The 20,146-nt window shown below is 28.4% G+C and overlaps 2 protein-coding genes across 2 annotated transcripts in view; both read right to left on the bottom strand.

Moving 5' to 3' along the window:
* Positions 1-5,570, bottom strand: part of LOC113370431 (CTL-like protein 2) — a 36,233-nt gene extending 30,663 nt beyond the window's left edge. Inside the window, exons 1-4 of the mRNA XM_026611099.1 lie at positions 5,546-5,570; positions 4,003-4,125; positions 1,817-1,980; positions 1,156-1,360 (exon numbers count right to left, since the gene is read on the bottom strand). Coding sequence (XP_026466884.1) covers positions 1,156-1,360; positions 1,817-1,980; positions 4,003-4,125; positions 5,546-5,567 — 514 coding nt within the window. The 5' untranslated portion in view covers positions 5,568-5,570. The remainder of the gene's footprint in view (positions 1-1,155; positions 1,361-1,816; positions 1,981-4,002; positions 4,126-5,545) is intronic.
* A 4,104-nt stretch (positions 5,571-9,674) lies between these two features.
* On the bottom strand, positions 9,675-17,171 carry LOC113373357 (CTL-like protein 2). Its single transcript, XM_026613667.1, has 5 exons — positions 17,064-17,171; positions 16,118-16,300; positions 15,933-16,041; positions 11,948-12,167; positions 9,675-10,067 (listed from the first exon to the last, which is right to left on the bottom strand). Exons 1-5 carry the CDS (start codon positions 17,159-17,161, stop codon positions 9,964-9,966), a joined length of 714 nt encoding a protein of 237 aa, XP_026469452.1. The 5' UTR covers positions 17,162-17,171; the 3' UTR covers positions 9,675-9,963.
* Between the last annotated feature and the right edge of the window lie 2,975 nt (positions 17,172-20,146).

Raw genomic sequence — 20,146 nt, 5'->3', positions numbered from 1 at the left:
TAAATTACACTAAATTTGCGGATAAATTACAGAATATTCAAGCAAAAGTTTATTTTCTATATAAAATTCGAAAACCGGTTTTAAAACCGGTTTTTAGTGAAAATAAAATTCGAAAACCGGTTTTCTGAAATGTCGGTTTTTGTATAAACCTAATTAATATGCTCCAGGAACATTTATTTATATGTGGCATGCGTTGCAGTAGATAAACTACACATATAATTTCTGTTAGCTCTCCTTTCACTTATATAAACACATACGACCACAATCACAATAAGTAAGTAATTTTATATTATTTTTTTTAGGTTTATATGTATATTAGGGTGGTCCTTAATATGGACATTTTAAATTTCTGCACTCCCAAAAGCTCAAATGCTTTCAAATTAATAAAAACAAATTCTCTGAAAGCTTTTGCTCTTAATAATAACATTTAGATAGCCCGCAATACAATTAAAAACTTCGTATATCATTTTTAGCATATATCATTAAGTAAATTCTAGCGCCATCTGTGAAAGCAGACTTGTAATTTTGATGGAATTTCTTACTGATAATTTGAGTGTCAAAATCACCAATAAAATAAATATTTTGCTGCAAAATTGATTTTGATTCCATGATGAATAAATATTTCGTTAAACAGTACACATGGATTTAATTAGAAATTAAGTGAATTATAAATATTTTTAAGTAAAGTTCACAAATGCTATCACAGATGGCGCAAGAATATATGGTAATAATAAATATACGAAACTTTTAATTGAATTGCGGATTGTCTAAATGTTAATATTAAGAGCAAAAACTTTTAGAGAATTTTCTTTTATTAATTTAAAGCATTTGAGCCTTTGGGAACAAAAATTTTTAAAATGTCCATATTAAGGACCACCCTAAATATTTTAGAAAAAAAATATAGAAAATTAACTCACTAATTGTGATTGCGGACGTATGTCCTATATAAAAGAGCAGCTTATACAAATTATATGTGTGGTTTATCCACTGCAACGCATGCCACATATAAATAAATATGCCTGAAGCATATTAATAGTCATTGCAAGTGCCTGGCTAATTTGAAATTGATTTCATTGGGAGCAAAAAAATTCGAAAATATCCATATTAAGGACCACCCCAATGTATATACTAGCAGGCCCGGTATATATTACTTACATGGAATCGGTTTACTCCTAAAATACGACCCCAAGCAATCTCTATTTTCAATTAATTCCCTGGCTGATTTATAATCGAACAAATCTCTCGTCATGTTGACTTCGGGTTTACAAATTATTTTTTCGCGTAAAGTCACAAAATCTGTCTTTTTTATATATTCGTCATTGAATGAGAAGTCTTCGTCTGGACATTTCTCGACACAAACCTAAAAAAAAAAACAAAAAAACTGTAATTAATAGAGCCGATTCTGCCGCATAACAGACCAATGTTATGGCAAGGCCATGTTAGGAAGATTTTTCCATGATAAATATTGACGAAGGTCATGCGGTTGCTGTGCAGTCAGGCGTTTTACACAGAAATTAAGGTCCTTCAAAAAGCAATCAATCACAACAACATTGAAAAACATTGGTCCTTCGAGCCGGATTTGACGTCCAGCAGTCGAAGAAGAAAATAAAAACATTGTGTTATCTAATATTTTTGATATTTGTGCGGTTTCTATGTTAGGTTTTCTATATGATTGTCTGAGACATACGCCTGACTGCACACCAACCGCATGGCTTTGTCAATATTCAGTATGGAAATTTCTTCACAACATAGCCTTGCCATAACATTTGTCTGTTATGCGGCAGAAGCGGTTTCTTAATTATTTTTTAACACTTGCCCGTGGGGTAAAGCAAGGGCTGTGCAAAGGGCCATTTTGTGCACATTTCAACAAATCGAAATACAACAAATAAGGTTTATCCTTGACGTCAGGATGCACTCCACATTTTCTCTGAAGAGAATCGGCTGGATTCAAAATTTTGTCGATGTCTCCATTTTGGACGGCTGAAAAAAATAAAATAATAAACATTAGTAAAAAATGAGTTAAATATGTATAATATTTAGAAACAATAATGTAATCAAAGTCATACTTCAAATATGACATGATCGGTTTGTCATTGTAATTAGTACTTAGGACTTGAACCTTCGTTAGAGAAATAAAGTAATTGCTGATTAATAAATTCTATAATATTCGTTCACACAGTAGATTATGTTATATAACGCCTAAACAAATATTGTTTTCGCAACTTTACTCATCATGTGTGTAATTGTGTTTGAAGAACTTCATGTTATTAAAATTAACATACATTCATTGACCGTTTGTATTTTTTTTACTGTATCACTGGCGATATAATCTCATTTCATAGAATGATTTCATCTCCATTTTAATAACTTCCAAGATTCATAGAAACTACGAATAATGTAGAAATAATTTCTAATCAATAAACTTACGTTTAGTACACGGCACAAATGTTTAATTTGTTTTATTATTTTCAAGGAACAGAGTAAAATATTCTTCTGATTCAGGCATTTTTCATTAAATCAAGATTTGTACTACGATGTAACTTTAAAATGTTTATTTATCTATCTATGTCGATTTCCTTGTATATATCGGTACGCATACAACGACAGATCTCTATTCACATACACGACGACTAATCACAATCGACCCGTATAGAAATGATATCATCGAAAGCGAATGACTTTTTAAAATGCTGTATCAAATCATAGTATAGCATATTTTAATATGTCTACTACAGATACAGAAATTAAAATCGATGAGTTTTCTAACAAATATTTGAGATGTTTCAAATTTTATGATAAAAGTGCCCTCTAGAAACTATAGATGTGTATGATAAAATTTTAGATTTTTTTTTTAAAATAGTTGTAGATATTTTATAATGTTGTAATTTTAGTGCGTTATATTCTATTATGTCTACTATCGTAACAAATACTAAAACTGATATGTAATCTAACAAATATTCGAGATATTCAACATTTCATAATAAAAGTACCTTCTAGAAACTATATATGTGTTCCGTACTGAAAGAATAAAGTGTAGAATTTTTTTAAATAATTCTGTATATTTTAGAACGTTGTAACTTTAGTATGTTATACTCTATTATATCTACTATCCCAACAAATACTAAAATCGACGAGTTTTCTAACAAATATTTGAGATATTTAAATTTTATGAAAAAAGTACACTCTAGAATTTATATACATATGTGATTTTAAGTGACACGCTGAAGGAGTAAAGTTTAAAAATGTATTGTAATTTTTGTATTTGTTTTAGAATGTTGTAATTTTAGTATGTTATATTATTAGTTAATATGTTATATTTATCCATTGGCACTCGGTTCTTATCTTATCTTATATGCCGTAACGCACTTCCGTTGCATTTGTACGGATTCACACCCTAGCCGCGCCTAAGGAAGTTTCACTTCAAAATATTGAATAAAAGTAGTAGATATGATTCAAGATTAATTTGACGGGGTCACCAATTAAATCACTTTTATTCATAGACTTTATATTACATGCACTGTCTAGTCAAGCGCAAAATAAGTGCTTAAACATAGAAGGGACTGTGACGTCACATGTCTGAGCAAACATTGCCGACGACAATCGCGGACTCTCCCGATTGATTAAAAGTCATATGTCTTATGTTTTGTTTTAATGATATAATGGCAATTGTGGTGGATGATAATTTTGTAAGAAATGATATTAATAATATTATTAATGTACATAAAATAGTATGCACCTGCGTATATATTATAAGGTCTATGTTAGGGACGTAACATATGACATGTGACATTTAATCAATCGGGAGACTCCGCGATTGTCGTCGGCAATGTTTGCTCAGACATGCAACGCCTCAGTTGAGCACTATATACAAAAGAAGACATATAAGGACTAGCAGTCCATGTAGTGCAATGTCGATGCTTTAATTTCAAACTGTGATCATGTATTGTTTTTCGTAAACTTGATATTTTTTCATATATAAAAATAATATTTTTTTCAACTTACCATATATACCGATACCAATCCAGGCTACGACAAAGGCCAGAAATACAATCAGGCAACAAATGTCTGTGCAGGATCTACTTTTAACAGGTCCATGGAAATCAGGATCGTATTGTATAGGTTTTTCTAAAAAATATAAAATAAATTAATTAATTAACTAAATCCATAATATAATTATTAAAAAAATATGTTCAAAATTTGGAAAATAAATTTGTATTGGTATGATTTTCACCAGAGGCAAGTCCAACATTTTAGGAAGTTATAGAGGAGAAAATATAAAAAAAAGAGTAAAATACATGAAAATTTACAGGACTACAAGATATGTACTTTATTTATTAAATTTTTAACTTTTTTTCTAATATTTTTAATTTTCTATATATTTTTGGCATACCTTAGAAAAAAAGGAATAAATCTACGTCTATATATATGTATGTGTGGATACAATCTCTCGTCGACGATTTCGGGAGCACGGATCGACCGATTTGAATGGTAAAAAAAACATTCGATTCCTATTGATAGGGAGATGTGCTGATTAGTTTTTGGCAAAGGCAGGTCCAGCCGTTACGGAGATACGGAGCAAAGAGAGCAGAAAATAGAAATCGAGTTTTTGAGAGAACGGAGTATCGGATTTGAATTATTCAAGAAACATTTTACTTGAAAAAGCAGGAAAAAGTCTAAAAAATGGGTTTAAAAAATTAATTTCAATACAAATATAGTTATTACTAGAGAGTAAATAAAAGAGCCTTAAGGAACATTGCTGGAACTTCCCGTACACAGTTGTTAGAACTTAGGAAAAGAAAAATTCGATTTTTTTGAGAATTTTTTTTTTTTTTTAATTCTGAAAAATTTGAATATTGATAAAATAGAAAATTACGATCTTTTTTAAAAAAAAAATTAGGCGTTTTGAACTGATATTATTTGAAATTTTTTGAAAGCTTGGCTTGGCTAATAGATTTTTTTTTTAATTTTTAAATTTCTCAAAACTTTTGATACTCATTCATGTCGATTGATCCATACTATCGAAAAAATCTAAACTTCGACTTCCAAATAGATTTTTCGAAAACTTTTTCTTCTAAATCTCCGAAACCGCTGGACCTGCCTTTGTAAAAATTTAATCAATTTTTCATCTTGTCAGTACAAGTGCAATATTTTTTGAATCATTCGAATCGGATGCTCCGTGCTCTCAAAAACTCGATTTATATTTTCTACACTCTTTGCTCCGAAACGGCTGAACCTGCCATTGTCAAAAACAAATGAGCACGTTACCTTATCAATAGAAATCGATTTTTTTATATAATTATTATTTTTTAATTTTGATATAATTGAAATCGTGTGATCCTTGCATCCGTAAACGTGAAACACACACACATACATCTTTTTTTTCTGAGGTATGCCAAAATGTTCAGAAACCTCTGAAACGTAAAGGTATGTAAAAATTTTCATTTTTGATTTCTAGACGATTACGATAACTTGTCCTACGGGAAGTTAAAAATATCAAAAATTGATTGAATTTATGATATAAATAATTACTAAAAATATTACTCACCATCGTAATCTACTTTTCCCATCCTTTTTATTTATATGTAATTTGCACTAACACTCTTTAAATTAAAAAATGAACAACATAAAAAATTAGTAATAATAAATATTAATAAAAATTAGTAATAAAAATTAGTAATAAAATAAATTTGTAAATAAATTAATTAATAATAATTTAATATTTATAACAACAAACAATTTTAAAGCATATCTTTCGATGAATACAAGATTAAATAATCATACTTGTAAAGTCCCTGAATAAAGGTAAAAATTTATCGGAACGTTTTATCAAATTTTATATTTTATATATTATTATTATTATTATTATTATATTACGGAACGTTTTATCAAATTTTATATATATATTATTATTATTATTATTATTATTATTATTACGTCCGAACCGATAGAAATATAAAACAAAAACGTTTTCGCCATAAACCGCCAATAAGTTTAATAAAAATCTTATCTCGGAGATAAGTTTTATCATACAGTTTCAGTCTGATAATTTCGGTTATTACAACTGCTAATACGCCAATAATTTATCTTTGAATTGTTTGCAAGTAATCCGTGGCCATCAAATGATAAAGGGACAAAAAAAATTACAAGGAAATGTTAATTGATAAACAGATAGATATAAGTGATTAAGATGATATCAAATATTTTTTTAAAATATAAGTTTGTTTTAGGTGTTTTTCGAAATTTAAAAATCAAGCACAGATCGATCAAGGTTTGCAGATTGTAAGGAAAGGGACTCTATTGATGAGCAAACTCGATGAGGAATTCTATCAAGATATAAAGTTCATTTTACAAAATAGTAATTTTCACTAAATTTTACATTTTGATTAACAAAAATCAATTTATACGTATGACGAATATACTCGTCATTTCACCAAATTTTAACACTTTGTGACGAATATACTCGTCAATACACAATTTTTGACGAGTATACTCGTCAATGCACAAAATTTTGACATTTCTTCATGAGGTGTCAGCACAAAATCCTCTACTTTTTATATACTCAAGTTTTTCACGTCGAGTATACTCGTCAATACACAAAATTCTGTCAATTTTTCATGACGAGTATACTCGTCAATGCACAAAACTCTGACTCTTCTCCGTGATTTATATTAGTCAATTCTTTCTTATTTTTTTAATTTTTTAATTTATTTTATGATTTGTACTCTTTAATACACACAATTTTGCCAATTGTCCATGACGAGTATACTCGTCAATACACAAAATCCTGCCAATTATACTCCATGATTCATATCCGCCAATTCTATCTGATTTTTTTTTAACTTTTTCTAAATTCTTCATGTTTTGTACTCCTCGTCCCTCATAATGAGTATACTCGTCAATGCACAAAATTTTGACACTTCTTTAGGACGAGTATACTCGTCAATGCACAAAATCCTGACACTTCTCCGTGATTTATATTAGTCAATTCTTTACGTTTTTTTTAATTTTTTATGATTTGTACTCCTCTATACACAAAATTTTCCCATTGTCCATGACGAGTATACTCGTCAATGCACAAAATTTTGTCATACCACGATTTATATCCGTTCCATTAATTCTGATTTATTCAATACTTTCTGAATTCTTTATGGTTTATATTTTCGCACAAAATTTTGACAATTGTCCATGACGAGTATACTCGTCAATGCGCAACATTCTGACACTTCTCAATGACGGGTATACTCGTTGTTAAGCAAAATTTTATATTCAAATTCATTTTTCTTTCAAAACTCCTTCATGATATCTATGTACAAAATTCTGACTCTTCTTCATGACGAGTATACTCGTCAATGCACAAAAACCTGACACTTCTTTGATTTATATTCATTAATTCTTTCTGATTTTTGTATTTGTTTTCTATCATTCTTACACAAATACACAAAATTTGGCAATTGTCCATGACAAATATACTCGTCAATACGCAAAATCCTGACACTTATACTTCATGATTTATTTTCGTCCATTATTTCTGTTTTTTTTTTTCAGTTCTTCATGATTTGTATACCTCAATACACAAAACTTTGACAACTGTCCATGACGAATACACTCGTCAAAGCACAAAACTCTGACACGTCACCATGATGAGCATAATCATCAATTAACAAAATTCTGAAGTTTTTCTTGACGAGTATACTCGTTAATACACAAAATTCTACTATTTCTTCATGTCTATGCACAAAATTTTGTCACTTCTCAATGACGAGTATACTCGACAATTAACAAAGTTTTGACACTTTTTCGTGACGACTGTATTCGTCAATACATAATATCTCGACACTTTGCCACGATTTATATTCGCCAAATCTTTTTGATTATTTAATTTTTTTCTAAATTATTACACAAATATAAAAAATTAAGCAATTGTCCATGACGAGTATACTCGTCAATACACAAAAGCATGGCATTTCTCCAGGATTTATATTCGTCAATTCTTTCAGTTCTTTCTGAATTCTTTATGATTTATACTCGTCATTACATAAAATTTTAACACTTTTACGTGACGAGTATACTTGTCAATACACAAAATTCTGACATTCCCCCATAACGAGTATACCCGTCAATAAACAAAATTCTGACACTTCAAGGCGAGTATACTCGTCAATACACACAATTTTACTACTTCTTCATGACGTCTATGAACAAAATTCAGACACTTCTCAATGACGATTATACTCGATAATACATACAATTTTGACACTTATTCGTGACGAGTGTACTCGTCAATACACAATGTCTTGACACTTTGCCATGATTTATATTCGCTGATTCTTTTTGATTTTTAAATTTTTTTCTAAATTCTTACACATATACACAAAAGTAAGCAATTGTCCGTGACGAGTATACTCGTCAATAAACAAAATCCTTACACTTCTCCACGATTTATATTCGTCAATTCTTCCATTTGTAAATTATTTCTGATTTTTTAAATTTCTTTTAGATTCTTAAACAAATAAAAAAAATGGCAATTGTCCATGACGAGTTTACTCGTCAATACATATAATTTTGACACTTGTGCATGATTCATATCCGTCAATTCTTTCTGTTCTTTTAATTCTTTCTGAATTCTTTGTGATTAGTACTCCTTAATAGACACAATTTTGGCAATTGTCCATGACAAGTATATTCGTCAATACACAAAATCTTGACACTTCTCTATGATTCGTATTCGTCCATTTTTCCTGAATTCTTCAAGATTTATACTCGTCAGCATACAAAATTCATGACGAGTATACTTGTCATTTCTTCATCGCGAATATACCCGACAATGGGCAAAATTCTGATACTTCTCCATGACGAGTATACTTGTCAATCTTATTTAACCAATGCTTCAAAGATAGAATTTTAAAAATTGTTCTTTTCAAGTCGAGATTGAGTTTGCTCATCACTAGATTTCCATAATATCTGATCTACATAATTATTTCACTAATGTATTCTTTGTGGTTGGAATAATTTTGTTTGTCAGTCCCTTTTCGGCCAAAATGCAATTTTTTTACCCTCAAAAAGCCAAATGTGCTAAAGCATTTTAATACTAACTTCCCGAAGAAAAAGTTTATGTCTTTGCTAGAAAATCCGATTTGCTGAACTCGGACGTTTCAAGACATTCTGAATCTTTTGATAAAAATCCGCAATTTTTGTGCATGGCTATTTTCGATTTAAACAAATTTCTTATCTGTTTTTTCAACTGAAAATGAACATCGTTGCTGCCTGATAGCAGGCTAGCCAGAGTCACGTTACTTAGTTACGAATGAAATAGCCATTCAAGAATATTTATAATTAAATAAAATATTTATTAAAGTTACATTTATAAAAGCGTATATAAGTATAATACAGCATAAAAAATTTTACATAAATCTGTTTCGTATTTTTTAAATATTAACATACTTTTGGCAGTTACAGCACATTTAGGAATATAAATATATTAAAATTGCTTAATAACAATAGGTAAGTGATTTAAATATATACAGGGTAACCCAAAACTCAATGTCAAATTTTTTCCAAATTTTTCATATTACGGCTTGACGTTGAGCTCTGGGACACCCTGTATATATATTTTTTAAAATTGAGCTTTATAAAAATCTTATCTTATTCAAAGCTACAATATAATTTGAGCATCATATTTCACATTTAAGACACTTAGTATTTGAATAGTAAAAATAAATACGTATCTATATTTAAACTTACCGTATATATATAATATATAAATTCAATTCTTATGGTAACTATAATGCAAAATTTGTATGAATCAATAACATATTATATTTATCTTCTAAAAAAACATACAACCTTATGCGCGTTTTCTGTCCTTTTTGATTGTTTTTTTGAGCAATCTTCCACTCTGGTAATAAATTAAAATAAATTCAAATTAATCGGTAAAATTTGGAAGTTGGCTGAAAGATGTAAAATCTAGTCCTCGACGACTTTGTTCCTTCGGCCTAAAATCTTCATGAGCTCTTTCGACATATAATAAGGTCTTTCAGGTGATCCATCATTTCGTTCGCTGTCTTCCACTAAAGAGAAAAATAAATAAAATATAATCAACTTACTTATTTAGGGACCTATTCTGCCGCATAATAGAAAATGAAGCTGGATCAGAAAGACCCTGTTATGTAACATAGTTTCTAGGTTAGGGAACATTTACTCTGGTTAAGATTTTTTAACTTCCCGTAGGGCAAGTTATAGTAAACGCAAAAAAATCGAAAATGAAAATGTTTGCATTTCTCGACGTTTCAAAGGTTTCTGAATATTTTGGCATACCTTAGAAAAAATGGATGTATGTGTGTGTGTGTATGTGTGTGTGTGTGTATGTATGTGCGTGTGTGTATGTATGTGCGTGTGTGTATGTATGTGCGGATACAAATTTTCGTCGACGATTTCGGGAACACCAATCAACCGATTTGAATAATTCAAAGAACATTCGATTCGTATTGATAAGGAGACGTGCTGATTAGTTTTTGGCGAAGGCAGCTCTAGCCGTTCCGAAGATACGGGGCAAAAAGTTCCGAAAACGGTAACTCAGTTTTTAAGAGAACGGAGCGTTTGATTTTAATAATTCAAACAACATTTTACTTGTATTGACACGATGAAGAATTGATAAAATTTTCATGAAGGCAGGTCTAGCGGTTTCAAAGATCTAGTGAAAAAAGTAAAAAAAAATGCCATTTGGCGGTCAAAAATGATAATTGGACATATGCACATCGAATTATCAGATATTTTATACAGATATTAACAATAAGTATAAATTTTGTTTATATTCCTATGGGTTCCGTACCAATGTTTACGCGGCGCTTACGCGCTTTGATGTTTCTTCTTTATGCAGTTAAAGCAGTACGATTACTTTGAAAAAAAGTTTAGATCTTGCAAAATATGTCAAAATGAAGAAAACATTTTTTTTTTCAAAAAAAAAAAATTAAAAAAAAAATTTTTTTTAATTTTTTTTCAAAAAAAAGTAATTTTTTGTCTAATTTATAGTTTTTCACAAATCTTATTTTACGAAGTAAAATTTTTTCAAAAATGTTAATCGTTTTTAAAAAAATAATAATTTTTGGTACGGGAAGTTCCAGCAATTTGCCTTAAGGCACGATGCCTTAATTGCCTTAAGACAGAATTCCACTTACAGCAAGTTTAATTTTTTTTTTCAAAAAAAAAGTAAATTTTTGTCCAATTTATAGTTTCTCAAAAATCTTATTTTTTCGAAGTAAAATTTTTTCAAAAATGTTAAAGCAGTATGATTGCTTTAAAAAAAAGTTTAGATCTTCCAAAATATGTCAAAATAAAGAAAACATTTTTTTTCCAAAAAAAAAATTAAATAAATTTTTTTTTTTTTTAATTTTTTTTTCAAAAAAAAAGTAAATTTTTGTCCAATTTATAGTTTCTCAAAAATCTTATTTTTTCGAAGTAAAATTTTTTCAAAAATGTTAAAGCAGTACGATTGATTTCAAAAAAAGTTTAGATCTTCCAAAATATGTCAAAATGAAGAAAACTTTTTTTAAAAAAAAAAAAAAATTAAAAAAAAAATTTTTTTAATTTTTTTTTTCAAAAAAAAGTAATTTTTTGTCCAATTTATAGTTTCTCAAAAATATTGTTCTTTGAAGTAAATTTTTTTTAAAAATGTTAATCGTTTTTAAAAAAAATAAAAATTTTTGATACGGGAAGTTCCAGCAATTTGCCTTAAGGCACGATGCCTTAATTGCCTTAAGACAGAATTCCACTTACAGCTAGTTTTTTTTTCTAGGTTAGGTTTTCTATCTGATAACCTGAAAAATAGGCCTAACTGCACAGCAACCGCATGGCTTCTGTCAATATCTTCTTAATACAATGGCCTTGCCATAACATTTTTCTATTATGCGGCAGAATCTGTCCCTTAGTCTTAAATATTATTTATACTTACAAAAGCACAAAAGTAAAGTATCGACTGCCATATCATAAACACCGAAGAAGACACATGTTATAAAGAATGTACCGATGACAACCAAAATCACAGGGGCGTATCCATAATGCAAAGAGTCGTCATTTAATTGGGCCCAGTCGTTCCCGAAGTATAAATATGATAGGGCGCCCATTCCGGCGCTTATTAACACTTTTGACATGAAGAACACAAACTCGGTAGTCTAAAATTGTACATAAAATTGTGCATTAAATAAAAATCGGAGAAGAATATATATATATATATATATATATATATATATATATATATATATATATACAGGGCCGGTCCTGCCTTGCATGCGATGCATGCAAAAAATGCGGGCGCAAGCCTTAGGGGGCGCCAAAACGAGTTTCGGAAATTAAATTTATAATATGATATTTATATTTTTCATATAAAATCTAGAATTATTTATGTAAAATCTAGAATACTTAATAAATTATAATAAATAATTTAACTAGGGATACGGAGACACAAAAAGCATTTTTATTTTGCAATGTGATATCAGTAGAAACAATTAAATGATTAATAATTCTGCAAATTAGTAAATAACAGCTCTGTTTATTGCTTAATCTACTTATTCAATATTTTCTTTGTTTGAAGTTACCGTGGAATCGAAAAAGAAATTATCTAGTGTTCAATCCCATAAGCGCAAATCTGCGAAAGATTAAATTAATTGTTGGGCATTATTGACGAAAAATTACGAGCTAATTTAGTTGAATCGGAACTTGTTAAAAAATATAAACAAATTATAAAAAAATGGGAGTCAGTGCTTAGAAAATGACTTGTTTATTCCGAGAAATTGAATTGTAACTTTTGCTTTTGTTGCAAATGTTTCGCATCTGATGAATTTTGAATGTTGAAGACATGCATGGTTAGGGTTATGGAAATGGAGCAAATATGAAAAATGAAAGCAAAATGTACTTAGGAACAAAGATCTTTAAGCTTTTTTTATACATAATTGAATTATTAACTATGCAGAAATAATACAGATACAAATATAATTTGTTTGTTTCAGTACAGTTAAGGAAATATGTAATTTCTTTGCATCTTTTACTAATTTTGGACAATACTTCAAAAATACGTTAACTTTTAACTTTAAAACAACAATCTGATACTTTGAATCTGATGGGAAAGTAAAGCTGAATACAATTCGGCCCTTACGATACCAATATGGAGAAGTTTACGATGCAATTTTAGATATTGTGAATAATGAAAAAACAAATTAAAATAAAATTTAATTTAAAACATAAAATACGAATGTTATGTTTAAAAATTAAAGACTATTCTTTTTTTGCTCTTTTGGCGTGATTTGCTCTATAGAATAAATCGCATAATAAATAAGTTGAATGTTTCAAAACCAAAATATTAATATTACACCTACGTTAGAAATAATTGAGAATTTAAAAATATTTGATTATGATCAACCCGCTAATCGCCTCGATTTTCTAAATAAATTTAAAATCAATGTATTTTATACGCTTTTAATCTAAATTACATCTAAATTTTTGTGTACTAAATTCAGAATGATTAAAAATTTATTTGAAATAATAAAGTAAATGTTTATATAATTTTAATGAAAAACTGATAAAACAGTTGAAATTATTGGGGGGGGGGGGCGCTAGAACAAATCTTGCATGCGGGCGCTGAGGACCCCAGGACCGGCCCTATATATATATATATATATATATATATATATATATATGATTTAGTAGTTAATTTTGATGTTGAAATATATGAGTGAGTTCTTGAGGGCGATACATCAAACAAAGAAAAGCCAAAGATTTATAAAATAATCTTTATTTCCAAACGTTTCGACATTCAATTTAATGTCATCATCAGTGGATCTAAAAACAGTATGAAAATTAGCATATCTAGGTAATTATAATATATGTGGATTGGTAAAGTAACTATACGATAAGAGAAAAATTAACAAATAGCAACACTTAACAACAAATCAAATATAAAAGATAGGAAAGGTAGTAGAGACTAGAATTAAATAAATAATTAAAAAGTATAGGCAAAAATATTTAAGTACACTCATATAAACTTACGCATATATACATATATGTACGTACACATATACACACATATACATATATATATACATATATATATATATACATGCATATATCCATATACACACATACAAACATATAATACACATATACATATACAGATACAACAATATATACCTATATATGTACACATATACATGTAAGACTATACACATATAAATATACGTATATACATATATGCAACGTGCATGCATATTCACAACGACGTACATGTACATGTATGAACCATACATATACTCATACCTATCTATGTAACTATAGCTATACACGTATACACATACATATACGCATAAACATGTATATACACATATATACACACATATATATACATATATATACATACATATATATATATATATACACACAATACATATATATATACATATGTACATAAATGCTCACAAATATATATTTATATATATATATATATATACACATATACATATACATATATATATATATATATATACATATACATATACATATATATATACACATATATATATATATACACATACATACATGCATATATACGTATATATAATTACATGTATACACATATAAATATGCACATACATACAAACATACATGTAAATAAGCAATATACATATATATACATACATACATACAAATACATATATATATATATATATATATATAAACATACAATATATGTAAACTCGTATATATGTAAAGCAAACAAATTATTTATGAAGATGGATAATACATATAAAATACAAGTGGACTTACATTACGTTGGTTAGTTACATATAGAGAAGTGTACACAGCACTAGAGATTTGGCACTAACATTTATACAACTAACTTGTCAGCACTATGCATTTTTTTATATAATTTTTTTGTATGATGTAAACAGAAAAATGATAGTTTTATTGAACAAAAATGTAAGTAGAATTATGTAATTTCTGCCACGACTTCTGTACTTTGCTAGTACCGAGGCATGTATAAAAGTCACCACATGTTTTGAGAGATTTTTAAGGGTCATTCCAGGATTGTTATGGGCGGGTAGGTAGAAAATAGTCGGAAGTTGAAACTAGTAATGTTAGGCTAGGTTTGTATGGTTAGAATTAGGAGAAAAAAATTGGAAATATTATTTAGTATTACTAAGTAGTTATACTAATAACTCAAAAATCTAAAATAAAATTTTTTTAAGGTTTATTCAAAATTTGCTATGTATGGGTAGGTAAAGCTCGGGTATCAAGGCCGAAGTTAAACTAGGAAGTGTTGGCAAGGTTAGTAAGGTCAATTAGTTTTGTTCAGAGGAGATAAATTTGGAAACATTATTTAGTATTACTTGGTAGTTATCGCAGAGTAAGGAGGAATCCGATCTTTTGTTCACCACGTGGTCACATATTGATATGAAACAGGTATCTGTATATGTATATGTGTATTATATGTTTGTATGTGTGTATATGGATATATGCATGTATATATATATATATATGTATATATATATGTATATGTGTGTATATGTGTACGTACATATATGTATATATGCGTAAGTTTATATGAGTGTACTTAAATATTTTTGCCTATACTTTTTAATTATTTATTTAATTCTAGTCTCTACTACCTTTCCTATCTTTTATATTTGATTTGTTGTTAAGTGTGCTATTTGTTATTTTTCTCTTATCGTATAGTTACTTTACCAATCCACATATATTATAATACCTAGATATGCTAATTTTCATACTGTTTTTAGATCCACTGATGATGACATTAAATTGAATGTCGAAACGTTTGGAAATAAAGATTATTTTATAAATCTTTGGCTTTTCTTTGTTTGATGTATCGCCCTCAAGAACTCACTCATATATATATATATATATATATATATATATATATATCTTACCTTATCGACGACTATATATTTCGTACAATTTCGCAAAATTAGTGCAAAGGAGTCTCTAGCGCTTGCACAGAAATTTTTACCATGGATTGCACACATTATATAAGCATTTCTGTAAAAAAAACAATAGTTGCATATATTTATACTCATATACTCGTATATACGTGTATGTATGTTAATTTCCCCACTTGTTGATGAATTTAATAAAATTCTCCAAGCACCAGAAGAAGCATTTCAAAAAGCACAGCAAGCATCGAGTGCAAGGATTATCAAACTTCTTTAACTTCTGGTCGATGTATTCCAAAATAACTCTGATTATTCGACATATTGCTAAAATAAGTGAACCAAAGGCTAAAGTACCCAGATGATACCTGAAATACAAAAATAATCTTCTATATATACAAAAATAAGTCGGGTTTTCCTTCCTGACGAAATAACTCCAGAACGCACGAACCGATTTCGACAATTTTGCATTAAAAATTCGAGTGATGACATTAGTGAGAATTATCAGAATTATGCTTGGTTATGTCAACGAGCAATTCTTGCCGCAAAGAATAATGATGTACACGTACTGAATTTCACCATTCAATCAAAAATTGCTGGCGATTTGGTGACATACCAATGATTCCGACTGGTCTTCCGTTTGACTTCAAACGATTGCAATTTCCAGTTCGCCTTGCGTTCGCAATAACAAGTCGCAAGGCCAATCGCTTAGTGTTTGCGGGATAAATTTCAAATAGATTATTTAGAAAATCATTGTTTTTCACATGGGCAGTTATACGTTGCTTGTTCACGAGTTGGAAAACCATCCGCTTTGTTTGTGTTAACGACGTCAGACCAAAAAACAAAAAATGTGGTTTACCAAACAGCACTTCAATGAAACGGATAATTTGCGGATTCACTTTCATTTACTTAGAGAAGTTCAACTAAAAAACACTTCATTTTTGTAATCAAAATAAATTCATTACTGTTGTATAATAAAATCAAATTTTTCCTTTTCAAATATAAAACAAACAAAAAATTTCTTCATCTTTCTCACGAAACCATCTGGTGGCGAAACGGAGTTCGTCGGGTTTGCTAGTATTATATAAAACCTCGATCTAATTTAAATTGAATCATATCAGTTGATATTACCTTATCGTTCTCATAAGTCCAGCAGTCAAGGTAAAGTAAGGCACATCATCTTTATTAAAAGTCCAATACCATGTTGCAAAAGTTGCAGCCAAAATCATGTCACCCAAAGCTGATATGAAGAACAGCACCCAGAAAAATCCTAACACGTTGTAAGCTAAAAAATAAAAACGGATGTAGTAATAGTTATATATATATATGTATATATATCTATCTATATATATATATATATATATAAATCTCGTGTCACGATGTTGGTTCGCGATGGACGCCCAAACTACTGAACCGATTTTAAATTTTATTGACTTATCGTGTGCAAATATATCCAACTTAGGTTATAGGAAATTTTGAAAAGTAAATTTGAAATATAAATACATAATTTTTATAAATTTCTAAAAATTTTGACAGAAAATGACCAAAAAAAAACAAAACACTAAAATGACAAATGTCAAAATTTATGGAAAATTCAAGAAAAAAAAAGATCTATGATTTTTGAAAAATGAAATGAGATGAAATGCTATATTCAAAATCACAATTTATAGTTTTAAATCTAATTAAAAATAAATAAATTAAAATAAATGTTGACACAAAAAACGTCAAATGTCATTTGTCAGTATTTATGAAAATAATTATATAAATAGATTTACGATTTATATTTGTCAGAAAGAATATTTTAAGCACCAAAGTAATAAATAATACTTATTAAATGACATATTATTTATAGACAACATTTAATGAATATTTAATTATATTTTTTGACATTTGCTAATTCAAAATAAATTAAAAATAATTGAAAACAATGTCATAAATCGGATATTTATCGAAAAATATCAAATAAATATATTTATGTTTCACTTGATTTCAAATAAAGAAAAAACTAATTGCTATGCCAAAACAGATAGTATATGCATCTAAAATTATCTAAATCATCTAAATCATCTAAATATATCTAAATATTACAATTTTGATAAATAATCATCCATTATTTTACAGTACGAAAATTGATAAAATATTAATAAAAGTGCCAAAAATCAAACATTTAATAGATTTGGACTCTGATTTCTCACAACTTTATCCATGTTAGTTTCAGGGATAGTATGAATATCAATTTATAGTCGAAAATTTATATGATAAGTGATTAAAACATTATAGGTCACAATAAAAACGCAACATATTGAATTTAACATTAATCATAAACAAATTCTGACAGTTCAAAAAAAATGAATTTTTAAACGACTTCAATAAGATATAAATAAATTAATTATTCCAAGTTATGTTATAGGCAAATTGGCAATCAAATTATAGATATAAATTATATCATATTATATTAAATTTCGATCAAGAAGGAAATATTTTGGCATTTAAAAATTTAGTGCATATTTGATATATGAAATTGACATTTAATATTTTTAAATAAATGCAAAAGTAAAAAATCTGATATTTATAATTATCGAAATGTAAAGAAATTTGTGTAATAAAAATATAATATCATTGTGGGGATCAAGCAGGCTAGTCATGATTTGTAAAAAACAATGGTACTTGTCATTTTTATATTTTTCATATGAGTAATATTTTATAATGAATAAATTTTATATATTTTTATACGTTGGGAGTTTATACTTTTATTATACATTACAACTTCCACATCATTATAAATATATCTTGTTTAATAAGAACTTCTGCAAAGCCGCAAAATGTTTTTGATGGCAAAACAGCGTTTGCCGGGTCAGCTAGTATATATATATATATATATATATTATATGTATATATATCACTTACCATGGAACCATCAACTTGTGGTGGATTGTCGATGCCCTTCAAATGGCACGTAGCAAATTCATCGGATGATTATTGAATCTTCGTGTGCAATATCTGTTGAACAGTTCTGGAGTACACGATACATTATTCTGTAATGAATACAATATTCATGTCTATTAATAAGATAACCCCAACAACATTTCTTCTTGAACAAAGAAAAGACATGGAGCAAATTGGACTCTGACTTTCGTCTCATCTCTATTATATTTTTGTTAAATTTGTCAACGGTTTCAGTTTGTAGAGTGTATAATTATTACAAAATAGGGGTTAATGAAAAGAACGTGAAAATTTAGGGTCTCATGTACTTTATATAGTGTCACGATTTTTGTCTTAAATGGACTTCTAAACTACTAAACCGATTTGAAATTTTATTTGTTCATAGTGTGCATTTATATCTAACTTGGGACATGAACTATATTAAAAATAACCAATTATAGTAAAAACTAGCTGTAAGTGGAATTCTGTCTTAAGGCAATGGGGCATCGTGCCTTAAGGCAAAATGCTGGAACTTCCCGTACCAAAAATTATTATTTTTTTAAAAACGATAACATTTTTGAAAAAAAATTACTTAAAAAAAAATAGATTTTTGAGAGAAACTATAAATTTGACAAAAAAATTACTTTTTTTTGAAAAAAAAAAAATTTCATTTGAAAAAAAAAATTTGAGAAAAAAAATTTTTTTGAAAACAAAAAATTTTTGAAAAAAATGTTTCTTCATTTTGACATATTTTGGAAATTCTGAACTTTTTTTCAAAGCAATCGCACTGCTTGAACTGCAGAGATGAAATGTCAAAGCTCGCAAGTGCCCGCGCCGCCGCCAACGCATAAGCATTGGTACGGAACCCATAGAAATAAAAAAAAAATTATACTTATTGTTAAAATCTCTATAAAATATCTGATAATTTGATGTGCGTATGTCTGATGATCATTTTTAACCGCCGAATATAGCATTTTTTTTACTTTTTTCATTAGATCTCCGAAACCGCTAGATGAAAAATTTGATCAATTCTACATATCTTGTCAATACAAGTAAAATGTTTTTTGAATTATTCAAATTGGACGCTCCGTTCTCTTAAAAACGGAGGTACCGTTTTTGGCACTTTTTGCCCCGTATCTTCGGAACGGCTAGACTGCCTCGCAAAAAACTAATCAGGCACGTCTCCTTATCAATACAAATCAAATGTTTTTTGAATTATTCAAATCGGTTGTGATCCGTGTTCCCAAATCGTCGACGAAAATTTGTATCCGCATATACATCCATTTTTTCTA

Source organism: Ctenocephalides felis, unplaced genomic scaffold, assembly GCF_003426905.1.
Source record: "Ctenocephalides felis isolate EL2017-DRISC unplaced genomic scaffold, ASM342690v1 CF-g0.4_SCAFFOLD_00845, whole genome shotgun sequence".
NCBI lineage: Eukaryota > Metazoa > Arthropoda > Insecta > Siphonaptera > Pulicidae > Ctenocephalides > Ctenocephalides felis.
Note: the sequence above shows the minus strand (reverse complement) of the source record. Positions and strands in the feature narration are given on the sequence as shown.

Excerpts from the sequence above, each read along its gene's own strand:
- LOC113373357 (XM_026613667.1), bottom strand. The coding sequence starts at position 17,161 with ATGATTTTGGCTGCAACTTTTGCAACATGGTATTGGACTTTTAATAAA. Across the intron at positions 12,168-15,932 it reads AATATATAGTCGTCGATAAG|ACTACCGAGTTTGTGTTCTT; the intron begins GTAAGATATATA and ends GTACAATTTTAG. Across the intron at positions 10,068-11,947 it reads TACTTTACTTTTGTGCTTTT|TGGAAGACAGCGAACGAAAT; the intron begins GTAAGTATAAAT and ends TTTTCTCTTTAG.